General features: G+C 49.0%; 1 protein-coding gene across 2 annotated transcripts in view; it reads left to right on the forward strand.

Annotated features, from left to right (window-relative positions):
* The window catches only part of LOC144819174 (phospholipase A2 inhibitor and Ly6/PLAUR domain-containing protein-like), a 136,065-nt gene that overhangs the window by 87,348 nt on the left and 36,047 nt on the right, over positions 1 to 12,670 (forward strand). For both annotated transcript variants that reach the window (XM_078677147.1, XM_078677148.1), the window contains exon 4: positions 9,929 to 10,078. In XM_078677147.1, the coding sequence (XP_078533273.1) occupies positions 9,929 to 10,078 (150 nt within the window). The remainder of the gene's footprint in view (positions 1 to 9,928; positions 10,079 to 12,670) is intronic.

A 12,670-nucleotide genomic window follows, 5' to 3' on the forward strand; every position in this document is an offset into this window, starting at 1 on the left:
GAAACCCTCAGTGGGACAGGCCTAATGACAGGAGCTAGGGGAGGCCATGTTCAGACTTAACTGTTGAGATCAGGCAGGGGTGACGGGAGGAACTGCAATAGAGGGAGTAGAATGGGTCCGGGGGCAGGGGGGGGGAGAGGTGGGTATGTGGGCTGCTGTCTTAGGGGCTGTTTTCTTTCTTAAGTTCTCATAATGCTGTCAGTTAAAGATCCACGTGTTCTGTTTACACCCGTGGAATTCAGGGGAAAAGAAAATAAAGTAAAAGTTGCGTATCTGAGGGTCATGGCGGAATGTTGACGCCTGCCCGTATGATCATTTTTTCATTTGTGATGCTTTCAAGGCAACAATAAAAAGAAAAAAAAAAGATGGCATCTTCAGGGGGCTCACTAGCCAACGGGCCAGGAACTGGGAAGACGCGTCAAGCACAAATGTAAAGGCGAGGCCCACGGGACACTCGCAGAGTGTGGGGGTCTGAGGTCTGGTGCAAATGCTGCTCGGGGCTGAGGCTTCTTGTACTCCAATACACAACTTACTGAGGCTTCAGTAAAGGAGTGCAAATAGCAAAATACAGGATATCCAAAATGTCCAGTCCCACATCTCTCGTTCCGCCACTTGTCTCAACTTTGCTGTGGATGTGGGTCGGGGTCAGAGAAGTCTGGAAGTCCAGTTCTTGAGTCTTAGAGTCTTCGGGTTCCAATGGGAGGCTTTAAATTTCAGACCGGCAAAGTTGCTGTTGGTGCCTGTTTGCACAGGGTGGTCACTCCTTGACCACAAGGGAGATGTCTTCCGTCTTCCAGTCAGAATGTTGAAGGTCCAAGATATGCCTTTCAAAGATTTGTCCAGGATAATCTAAAGTCCTGGGGACACAACCCCTATACTTATACTAAGAAAGGGGGCTGGATTACCTGACTAGGTCCCTCCTATGGGTGGACCTGAGAAGGTGGTGGTTACACCCCTTTCCCTTTGTTCAGTTTTGTGCCAGAGCTGGGGCTGAAGTGCCCCAGCCCTGGTTTGAACCGGACTATGCATGGAGCACCTTGTGTCCATGCATCCACTACGCCGGACACACACTCGACCCGGTCTTCTCATCCAGCAAGGACATCGCCTTCAGCCACGCCACCGGACTCCACTGGACGGACCACAGCTGCGTCTACTTCAGCTTCAGAAGGACCACGATCCACCACCACCAGCAACAGGCTCCCCGCAGAAGCTGGAACAAGATCACTGCAGACCAGCTCGCTACTTCCCTGAGCAAGAACCCTCCCACCAGCACAACAAACCCCAGCCAAGCAGCCACCAACCTCACGAAATGGATCAGCGACTGCGCAGACGACCTTGCCCCGCTGAAGACCCCGCCGAGCAGACCCGGCAGCAAGAAAGCCCCATGGCTTAACGACGAACTCAAGAGCTCCAAGAAGAACTGCAGAGCACTCGAGAAAACCTGGCGCAGTGACCCAACACCGGAAAACATGACTGCCCTCAAGCTCGCCACCCGAAAACACCACCAGCTGATCCACGCCATCAAGAAAACCGCATTCAAGGAACGACTGGACAACAACGCACACAACAGCAAGGAACTCTTCAACATCGTGAAAGAGCTCTCCAACCCCAACGCCGGAAACAACAACATCACCCCTTCGCAAGACCTCTGCAACTCCCTCGCCGCCTACTTCCACAACAAGATCGCGGACATACACAACAGCTTCAGCACTCAACCGACGCACGCCACGTCCAAACCACCGCCCTCCACCAGCACCCTCCGCGCCTGGACCCCGATCAGCACCGAAGACACCATCCGCACGATGAACTCCATCCACTCCGGATCTCCGACAGACCCCTGCCCTCACCACGTCTTCAACAAGGCCGACGCTGTCATCGCACCCCACCTGCGGGACATCATCAACACCTCCTTCGACATCGCCACCTTCCCGGAGAGCTGGAAGCACGCCGAACTCAGCGCTCTACTCAAGAAACCTTCAGCAGACCCTACCGACCTCAAGAACTACCGCCCCATCTCGCTGCTCCCGTTTCCGGCCAAAGTCATCGAGAAGACCGTCAACAAGCAACTGGCCGCCTTCCTCGAGACGAACAGCTCCCTCGACCTCTCGCAGTCTGGCTTCCGGGCCAACCACAGCACCGAGACCGCCCTGATCGCAGCTACCGATGACATCCGAGCCCTGCTCGACAACGGAGAAACAGCGGCCCTCATCCTCCTGGACCTCTCCGCGGCCTTCGACACTGTCTGCCACCGTACCCTAGTACAGCGCCTCAGCAACGTCGGAATCCAGGAGAAGGCACTGGAGTGGATCACCTCCTTCCTCGCAGGAAGGACACAGAGAGTCCGCCTCCCCCCGTTCAGATCGGAGGCCACCGAAGTCATCTGCGGCGTTCCTCAAGGCTCCTCGCTCAGCCCAACACTCTTCAACGTCTACATGAGCCCCCTCGCAGCCATCGCACGCCAGCACAACCTGAACATCATCTCCTACTCCGACGACACCCAGCTGATCCTCTCCCTCACCAACGACCCCACCACCGCCAGAGCCAACCTGCACGAAGGGATGACAGACGTAGCCAAATGGATGTCGAACAGCCGACTGAAACTGAACTCGGACAAGACGGAAGTCCTCATCCTGGGATCCTCACCCTCCGCCTGGGACTACTCCTGGTGGCCCCCCGCCCTGGGCAGCGCACCCAAACCAACTGACCACGCACGCAACCTGGGCTTCATCCTGGACTCCTCCCTTTCCATGACCAGACAAGTCAACGCCGTCTCCTCGTCGTGCTTCAACATCCTGCGCATGCTACGCAAGATCTTCCGATGGATCCCCACCGAGACCAGGAAGACGGTCACCCAGGCCCTCGTCACCAGCCGTCTGGACTACGGCAACTCCCTCTACGCCGGAACCACCGCCAAACTCCAGAAAAGACTCCAGCAGATCCAGAACACCTCAGCACGACTCATCCTGGACATCCCCCGCCGCAGCCACATCTCCGGACACCTGAGAGACCTGCACTGGCTCCCGGTCAACAAGAGAATCACCTTCTGGCTCCTCACCCACGCACACAAGGCCCTACACAACCAAGGACCAGGATACCTCAACAGCCGCCTCAACTACTACGCTCCCAAACGCCAGCTTCGATCGACCAGCCACGCCCTCGCCGCCGTCCCCCGCATCCGAAGAGCCACCACAGGAGGAAGGTCCTTCCCCTACCTGGCCGCCAAGACTTGGAACTCCCTTCCGACCCACCTCCGCCTGACCCAGGACCACCTCGCCTTCAGGAAGCAGCTCAAGACCTGGCTGTTCGAGCAGTAGCGGACCCCCTCCCCCCAGCGCCTTGAGACCCTCCGGGTGAGTAGTGCGCTATATAAATGCTCTGATTGATTGATTGATGCGGTGTCTAGATGCATTCACTGGATGCAGCGCTCCCTGCCCCAATACACAAAACCCCTTTCTTGAGAGGAGCCAGCACCTCCCTGGACAGGAAACTTATTGTCCAGGCCTCCCCTGGCAGAGTTTCGTCCAGCAGCAGGAGGTCAGACTCATGCACCAGAACGCTCCTTCGCTGAAGCAGCTGTGCGCGTTATAAGTTTCCATAACATAACATAACATAACATAACATGTCTGTGGCAGCAGGGTCCATTTTGTGATGCAGAGGCTCTGTTTACCTTTAACCGGGTAAAGCAGTAACTTACATGTCTTTTTCCTCTAGAAGGGTGGAATGCTACCCCCTGCCGCCAGAATTCCAAAGTGTTTGACACCTTACATGACATGTTTTGATAAAGCCAAACCAAAGTTAGCATTAACCGCGAGGATTATAATGCACTTAAGAGTATATGGTATGGCTATATCATAGAACAGCTATAAGGAGATGGTTCCGAAAGCTGCAGAGGGGCTCAGCTCATGCTAGGCTACCATCTCACATAAAACAAAGCACTCTGCCTCCAGGATTGTCGAGGCCTACCATAGGAGTTATAGGTGCATATGTGTCTATATGTAAAGGTAGATATAGGTATACTATAGCTAAGTAAGGGGTGATTACACCACCTTACCCAGGCTGGGTGAACAGACCTGTGGTGTCAGTTTGGAAGGCAAACCAGGGGTGGCAAAAGATATGCTGCAGCCCCTGGTAGGCCTAGGGTGCACCTAAACCCTGGGTACCTATGGTACACTAAACAGGGGCTCACAAGGGTAACCCAGGACTTGCCCCTTGTCTCCTCTAGTTGACTCTCCAGGATGCTGACCCCTTATTGTAGTTCAGTGGTACCTTGGAATAGCAGGATCCGGTTCACAAGCAGCTCTGATGCGCTACTCTATCACCATTCTGGGGACCCTTTTCCAATCCAGGTCTCAAATTCTCCTCTCTTGGCATTCAATAGTTCATGGTATCCATGCTCTATTTGGACAGTGGCATGCTCTGCCACATTAGGAACATTTCAGTAGTAGCTGCTGCTTCTGTATTGCGAATGGTATCCCTGGATGTGGGCCCTTCAGCAATGTACCATTTGCAGTCTTTGGAGCATGGAGGCGTACTACATGCCCAGGTTGCTGGCCTGTATCCCATGTGACTTGCCGCCCCAACAGACCTCTACTCCCATGTCACGGATGCTCGCCTGACACTGGCCACAGCAAGGCCTCCATCCCTCCCTCATTAAACAGCTCCAGCCTTAGTTGACCTCACAGGGTTGGCACCTGTTACTTCTGCCACAAGAGACCTCAAGCATCCTGCCCTCTACCTCTGATACTCTCCGTGCTCTCCAACAACTCTGCCTGTGCCTTCAAATGGGCCTACTCACCAACTGATGTCAAATTTTGAATAAATGACCCTCACTCCACATGAGTTTGAGTCTGTATCTGGACGCCAAAGCTTAGCACCTTCAAGCACCTCTTGAAATTTGCCATTCACCCATTGCCTGGCTATCCCCCCACTAGTGTCTGAATGTATTTGAGCAGCTACCATTGGAGATGCTGAGGCCTTTAGCTGTTGCCTTGAAATAGATGCTAGACAAGAAGAGGAAGTGGCAACCTGCTGCACTTCTGATTACTGCTTTCTCCCTTCTCCACAAAATGTCTTTCTCTCTAAGGGCAGACAAGTCTACATGTGCCACTTTGCTCTACATCTGCCCATATCTTCAAAATGTCAACAAGGGAGTGGAAATTGAAAAACAAACAACATGCTTCTTAGTAGAATCGTGAATATTTGAAGGTCAAAGCAGTACTCTCTACTGGTGACTGAAAATTGGCTGCTGGATGAGGTCATGAGCCTACTTTGTCCATGCCCTAAATGCCAGCATTTGTAAAGTGCACAGCTACCTTCGGAGAGGTGTCCAGGCGCCCATAGAGATATAGACTGGCGCTGGAAGCAGTTGCGCTGAGCTGTTAATTCAGGCATTTAAAAAAATTCATTCCCCTGTTATTTTGAGCAATGCGCGGTGATTTTATGACTCTGCAGGCGCTTTTTTAAAACATTTACATGGTGAATTTTTTATATTTTGAAGGGTTGTAAACAGTGATTTAAAACTGTTTTGGGGAAAGATACGGGGTGTATAGTGCTAAACATATTGTACCTACCTGCCTCAAGAACTACCAGCCTAGCCCCCCCGGTCCGTCACGGCTTGTGCCGATTGTGCGGAGGGGGCGGAAGGCGCAGGTAGTCAGAACACCACTTTCCGGCTGCGAGTGCAGTACCGGGGTGAGCGGGCTAGTTGTCAAAACCCTGTGCCCTTTTAAACGGAGTATGATCCGATGCGGACGCGCGCAGCGGGCGCCGGCGGCGCGCCAAAGGCAAGCCCGTCTGCGCCCGTCCGCTGCGCGGACGGATTTTTTCAAGGACAGTCTACAATAGCGCACAATTGAAGGAGCTAAGGCAAAAACCTTATTGTGGACCACTTAACCCGGTGGAGGAAATTAAACACTGTACTGGCTGTCAGCTTGAGTTCTCTTACGCTTTCTGCAACCAGGTAACACATCAACGGCAACGGGGTCTGCCAGTAAACAAGTTAATAAACGCTGCCCTAGTAAATGCTAGATCCCTGGTGAAACATGGTATTGAAGTGGCAAACATGATTTTGTGACTGAAACCTGGGCAGATAGCTCGTCAGACATTGATCTTGCGTTTGCAGTACCGGCGGGTTACTCTCTCCTTTGCTCTGATAGAATTGGGAAACGGGGAGGAGGACTAGCCATCATTAGTAAAGATCCTCTACATGTGCAGGGTTTTGAGAGGTTGAAAACCACAGACTGCGAAACTCTTTCTTTCAAAATTCGTATTACGGACAACTACACTTTTTCCGGCCTTCTTTTATATAGTCCGCCTAAGGCAAAGGTGCATGTGGCGCAATTATTGGGGCCCACCTTGGAGTCCAGTCTATCTATGACAGATTTTACGATATTGGGGGATTTTAATATCCACTTGGAAAAAGAAGAGGACAGTAGCACGAGCGCCCTATTAATTGCAATGACCAGTTGTGGTCTGGCCCAATTAGTCAAGCAGGGAACGCATTCCGCGGGGCATACTCTGGATGGAATATTCTCCTCAAATCCTGATATCAGGATTGGGGAAATTCTGGTGATCCCCTGGTAGGATCATAAAGTTATTCATTTTTCATTAAATTTGGTCGTAGCTAAAAAAGTTAGGGCACCTAGCGAAAAGGACCACCCTTCCCAGGACTGGGACAAGATCGACATTGCAGAACTGCATGCTCAGTTAGGTTCCTCCACATTAGTTCTGGACAAAGACGGCGACACAGCGTCACGCCAAGTGGAGAACTGGATTAAAACTGCAGTGCTGGTAGTTGCCCCAATTAAAACTAAAAAACAAAATAGAAGCAAACATTCGGAACCCTGGTTCTCAGATAAGCTTAGACTACCGAAACAGTCCTGCAGGCGGGCAGAGAGACGATGGAGAGCCAATTACGGGACAAATGAGAAAGCAGAATATGGTAAAACACTTGCCACATATAAAAAACTGATTAGGGAAGGCAAATCAGCATTCTTTATAAAGAAAATCAATGAGGCTAAAAACTCGATTAAAGAAATCTTTAATACAGTTAAAAAACTCACCAATCCTGCGCCCAAACAGGTCAATGGCAGTACGGAACTCTGCAATAAATTAGGTCAGTTCTTTACGGATAAGTTGCGGTTGATATACAAGTCCTTCCCACAAAGACACACTGAGCCTCATGCGGGGAGCACTAGTATTTCTGACCTCCAATTGCAGAGCAGCACCCCAGCCCCCGCGCCGAAATATAGGTTCACAGTTCCCTCGATGGAAGAAATAAAACAACTGATCTTGTCTACTAAATCCGGGGGGCCAATGGACCCTTGCCCACCCAAGGTCCTACACATGGTCCCAGATCTACTTAGTGCCCAACTGTAGCCCCTGTACAGCAATATAATTGAATCCTAAAGCATGGAAGGCAGCCTCGGTCCTTCCATTGCTTAAAAAAAACCAGTCTGGATCCCTCAATTCCAGCCAATTTCCGGCCAATCTCAAGGATCCCTTTCCAGGCCAAGATTCTGGAGAAACTTATGAACTCCCAACTAGCTGGGCAGGTCAGGTCAGGTAGACGCAGGCCTTAGATGAATCCCAATATGGATTCCGAGACGAGCATGGGACTGAGACTGCCTTGGTAATGGCGGCTGAGGAACTCAGGAAGATTCTGGATGCAGGTGGGAAAACCGCCCTCATACTGTTAGATTTGACGGCGGCCTTCGACACCGTTAACCATGAGATCCTCATAAAAAGATCTAAATGCGCTAGGTCTTCATACCTCGACTACCAATTTACTGGCCTCTTTCCTGGAAAATAGAACTTTCTCTGTGGAGCTGGGGGAATTTTCATCAAGGGCCTTTGACTTGCCTTGGGGGGTCCCCCAGGGCTCTTCATTGAGCCCGTCCCTTTTTAATCTCTTCGCTGCGCCACTAGCCAAAATCATCAGGAACTGTGGGTTCATTCCTTTGTCCTACACGGACGATACCCACATTGTGGTGGCCATTTCCAATAACTCAGTGGAGACCGCAACCAGTTTTAGGCGCTGTATGGAGCAGGTTAGCAATTGGATGCAGGACAATTGTTTAAAACTCAACGGGGACAAATCGGAGGTCATGTTATTGGGGGCCAACACGGACATCTGGTCCAATCTCTGGTGGCCGGACAGCCTAGGAAGGTGTCCAAAGCCGGTGGATAAAGTGAGGAATCTTGGGGTCATATTTGACCTTGGTTACTCTGTTGGCTGGATTATGGCAATGCTCTTTATGTGGGGTTACAGAAACAACTGTTACTCAAACTCCAGTGCCTCCAGAACGCCGCTGCAAGGCTGGTTCTGGAGATACCCAAGTTTGCTTCCGTAGCATCTAAACTGCAAGGCCAGCATTGGCTCACAGTGGGGAAAAGAATCGAGTTTAAATCAGCGTGCCTAGCGTACAAAGTATTTCGCGGCTCAGGCCCCAGTTTCTTAAAAAGCAACCTAAAACCATATGAACCGACCAGGATGTTAAGATCCAGTAGTGCTAAACTTCTGGTAACTCCCAGATTCAAACAGCTGAGGTGGGGGGGAGAAGTTTCATAGGTAATACGGCAAAAACCTGGAACATGCTCCCTGCAGAACTCAAAAATATCCCCTCCTTATGGTCCTTCCGCAAAAACCTGAAAACCTGGCTGTTCTCTTCTTAATTCAGAAAGGCACTACGTCTACTGGCAGGCAGTTGGTCTCTTACAGCGCTAAGACGCCCTCGGGCATTCGAGCGCTCAATAAATCACAAAATTAAATCAAATCAAATCAAATCTGGGTGCCATCAGGAAGATTAAGCAAGCTGTTGCTCAGATTCGCATGGTGCTGGACTAACCTGCCACTGGAGCCAGGGATCAAACCAAGAACTCTGTGGTCCGAAGTCAGGCACCATAGCTGCGGCGCCACACCTCTGCCACTTCCCTAAAATGTCTCTGTCTGTTGTACCACTTTGGATGTGCAAATGGGTGCATTAAAAAAAACTCAACACATTGGTAGAGACACATTTTACTCAAAACCCAAGTGTACATTGCACCCTGGAGCACGGCTGACATGTGGGTGTATTGTTGCCTCAAGTCTCCCAGACAGGGAGAATACAGAACCTCATTTACAAACAAGTGGCATAGGACAGCGACGCAAGTCATTCTGCTTCTCTGTCCTACACCAACTTGAAAGGGAAGGAATCCACCATATTTACACAATATGGTGCATTCCTCTTCTCTTCTTTCAGCTAGTGTCAGGGCACAATTAGCAATCGGGTGCCAGCGCAGGCAACCTTGCACCATGGTAAAAGCGTGTCTGTGTTGTTGGCACAATTGTTTTTATGCAGGAGGAGGTGCCCTCCTGCACAACAAGTGGTGTTTTACTCATTCTATGTGTACTTCTCTGGGGGGCATTTCTGGTGCTGCCCGAGGTTAAGGTGATTTGGTAAATCAAGGACAGTGTCAAATTCCATGGTTGTTGAGTGGGAACACCTACAGCAACACACATGGAACGCCTCCTTGATGTAAAGTAAGGCAAGGCAACGCTTGGAGCTGCCATGTCTTACTCTATATCTATGAGGCCATGCAAAGCAGTGCCTCATAGATATGATTGAGAAGCCTGTGCCACCAGAGAGTCATGAAAAGATACGCTGCAACTGTGTTGACCTCTTGTAAATGAGTGACACAATGTACAGGTCTAGGGAGATACCAAAACACACACTATTCTACAGCAACCATTGGAAAAGAATTTCTATTCTGGGCAAAAATAGCGTGAAAAAATCTGTGCCTCATGAGTTGAACATAACATTTGTTTTATTTTCATACAAAGTGTGGTGTTTAATGCAATTGTTGTTAGGTTGGGAGTATTTAGCTTAGATTTTACACCCCTTTTCTGAACAGAATTAGGCTTCTCAATTCCTGTCTTCTGTTATTTCAGTGCCTGCTCTAGACAAGACCCCCAACGGATATAAATGTAAAGATTGCTTCACTGACCAGTCCTCGGACTCCTGCACATCACATGGAGAAATTCAGTGCACCGGGAAGCAAAATAACTGTGTCAGCTTCTCCGGACCAGCCTCCATACCTGGTGAGATAAAACAATGTTTGTAATTTTGAGTTATATATTGCACTGCAACAATCCTCTTGGTTTCTAGTCCTTTCTTTCGAACTAAGGCGCATATTAGCAAGGCGGGCGATATGAAATTATCGCTGCTTTTGCAGCCGTTTTGGGCCAAAAAGCCGCGATAATTTCATCGCCCTATCAGCAAAGACATGCTATCGCGTGTTTCGCTGATTTTGCACCCTTGTCAACAACGCCCAGCTTTGCATCTCTAATGCGATGCAAAGTGGGCGTTCCAGGACAAAATAATAGGAGAAATGTCACTAAGAGACATTTCTCCTATTATCAAGCTGCACTTAGCCATGTAATCCAATGGGAGGTGGATTACATGGCTAAGATTGTCCTGCCCTATCATCAAGGTTATCACCGTTTTCAATGGAATATCGCTGGAAAACCAGCGATATTCCATTGAAAACGGCGATAATCCCAGCTATCGCTGGGATTTTCATCTCCATGGTGTTAAGCGTTATTAATACAACGCTAACATGGAGATTATCGCCTGCGATAGTGGGCGATAGATTTCCTCATGCTAGCAGCGGTCAGCGATAATTATCGCTGCCGTTTGCTAATATGCCCCTAAATGCTGTTGACTCTGAGTCATTTGCATTATTTTCACAGAATCCAACTAAATGGCTTCAGCGTGCTCGGTCCCATTGACCCAAAATTCCCTGCTGATGTGGTATTTGTGTAGCCCAAACCTAGGCAAAGAAGTAGCATAGTTCTGTACAGGGTTGAATGCAAACTAAACGGAGGCTAAGCTTTAGAGAGACCTCACTGTTTGCCAAACTGAATCTAAGACATTTGAGGCCAGATTTACAGTTGGATTGAATTGCCCTTGCATTATGCATGGTGTTGCAAGGGCAAAGCAATCCTCAAGTCAGATTTACCAACGAACACAAGGCCACCTTGCATGGCCCTGCATTGCTTGGTAAATCCAAAGTAATGCGAGGGGATGCAAGTCACTGCCTTGCTTTACTCTGCCCTAGGGAGGCGATCCTTGCGTGAAGTGTGGATGTTTCAATGCATCCACCCATGGATTTTGGGGCATTCCAGATACACCAAGACTGGTAAACCAAGGAATGCTTCATAAAAGCCAACACATTTCTGTTGGAGGCAAAACAAGAATACATATCTCTACTATTTCCTCTTTCCACATGAGCTGCATTCTGCAGTACACTTACAAAGAGAATTATTATTATTATTATTATTATGCGTTCTTATATAGCGCTCGATTACCCGTAGGCATCTCGGCGCTTGCCTTGGGAACCCGTCCTGGTTTTTCCCTGTGAGATACCCGTACTGGGCATCCCCAAGGTGAAAGCCGGGCATCCCGCCGCGGAGGGCTGTAGTGGAGATTAAGCAAGCTAATGCCCAGAGCTGCAGAGTGTGAACCTGTGACTCGAGTAGGCACCGAAACGAGAATTATCGAGTCCGTGGATATTTGGGCTCAAGACCCTGCCGCGTCGGGAATTGAACCCTGGTCCCGGGTCTGACCTCTGCTTCAGGGTCTGCCGCCTCTAACCAATGAGCCACACTTCTCCACTACACCTCTTGTGGTGTCCCCGCATGCCTACGATGCAAAGGCAACTACTACGGTGCTAGGTTGCACTGAGAGAGTGCAGGTATGCACCATATCTTTATAAATTGTGTTTCTGAGTTTGATAAATCTGACCCTTGGAATGTAAGTATATCAGTATCCAGATAGCTGCTGCTGCCCTGTACTACAACCAGGTCGTCAGGTTCATTTATAGCATGTTAAAGACAATACACATAGGTGCTAAAGTGTTTAAGTGATATGGCTACCCCTTCCTTAGAATGTCACACACACCCCACAGTAGACAGCTGTGTTTGTCTTATGCATTTCTGCTGCAAATCTTAAGTTAAGTAAGCCTTCTGCTGTATGGTGAAAGCTCAGTTCCTACTGCCGGAAGGATCCCCATTAGAACAGTATTAATGCGTAAAATCCAATTAACATACCATGACATATAGTGACAACCCACAACAGAACTATGTGTATTTATGTAGGTCCCAAGCCTAGTCTTGTAGGCAGATTTCAAATCCATCAATCAATCTTTATTCAGTTTACACATAAAACAATGAAAATATAATACATACAGTTATTGCATCCAAAAAATAAAATGCATACATATTAATAGAAAAAGACAAATACTACTAATTCATATGATGAAGAAACTGATAGGAGAGGACATTTCCTAACTCTCACAACAATATTTACAAAACTCAATCCAGAGGTACACATAGGCACTGTGGGAAAACAGTGAAGATAACGAAGGGCAGGTGTGCATTGGGTAAAATTTAGATTTTTTTTGCTTTTAAAACTATGTCCTCTGTATCTGTAGAACATATAGAGGAGGACAAAATACAAAGTGCCTTATTTATCAAAGCCTTGCGCCACCGATGCGTCACTTTTTCCCATGTTAAAAGTGACGCACCGGCAGCGCAAGACCTTCATAAATAAGGCCCAAAGTGCTTTGTAATGAGGTTCCATCTCAAGGGTAGCCTCCTTAAACCAGTGTCCTATTTTAGTGGGTGCCATCA

Source organism: Lissotriton helveticus, chromosome 2_1, assembly GCF_964261635.1.
Source record: "Lissotriton helveticus chromosome 2_1, aLisHel1.1, whole genome shotgun sequence".
NCBI lineage: Eukaryota > Metazoa > Chordata > Amphibia > Caudata > Salamandridae > Lissotriton > Lissotriton helveticus.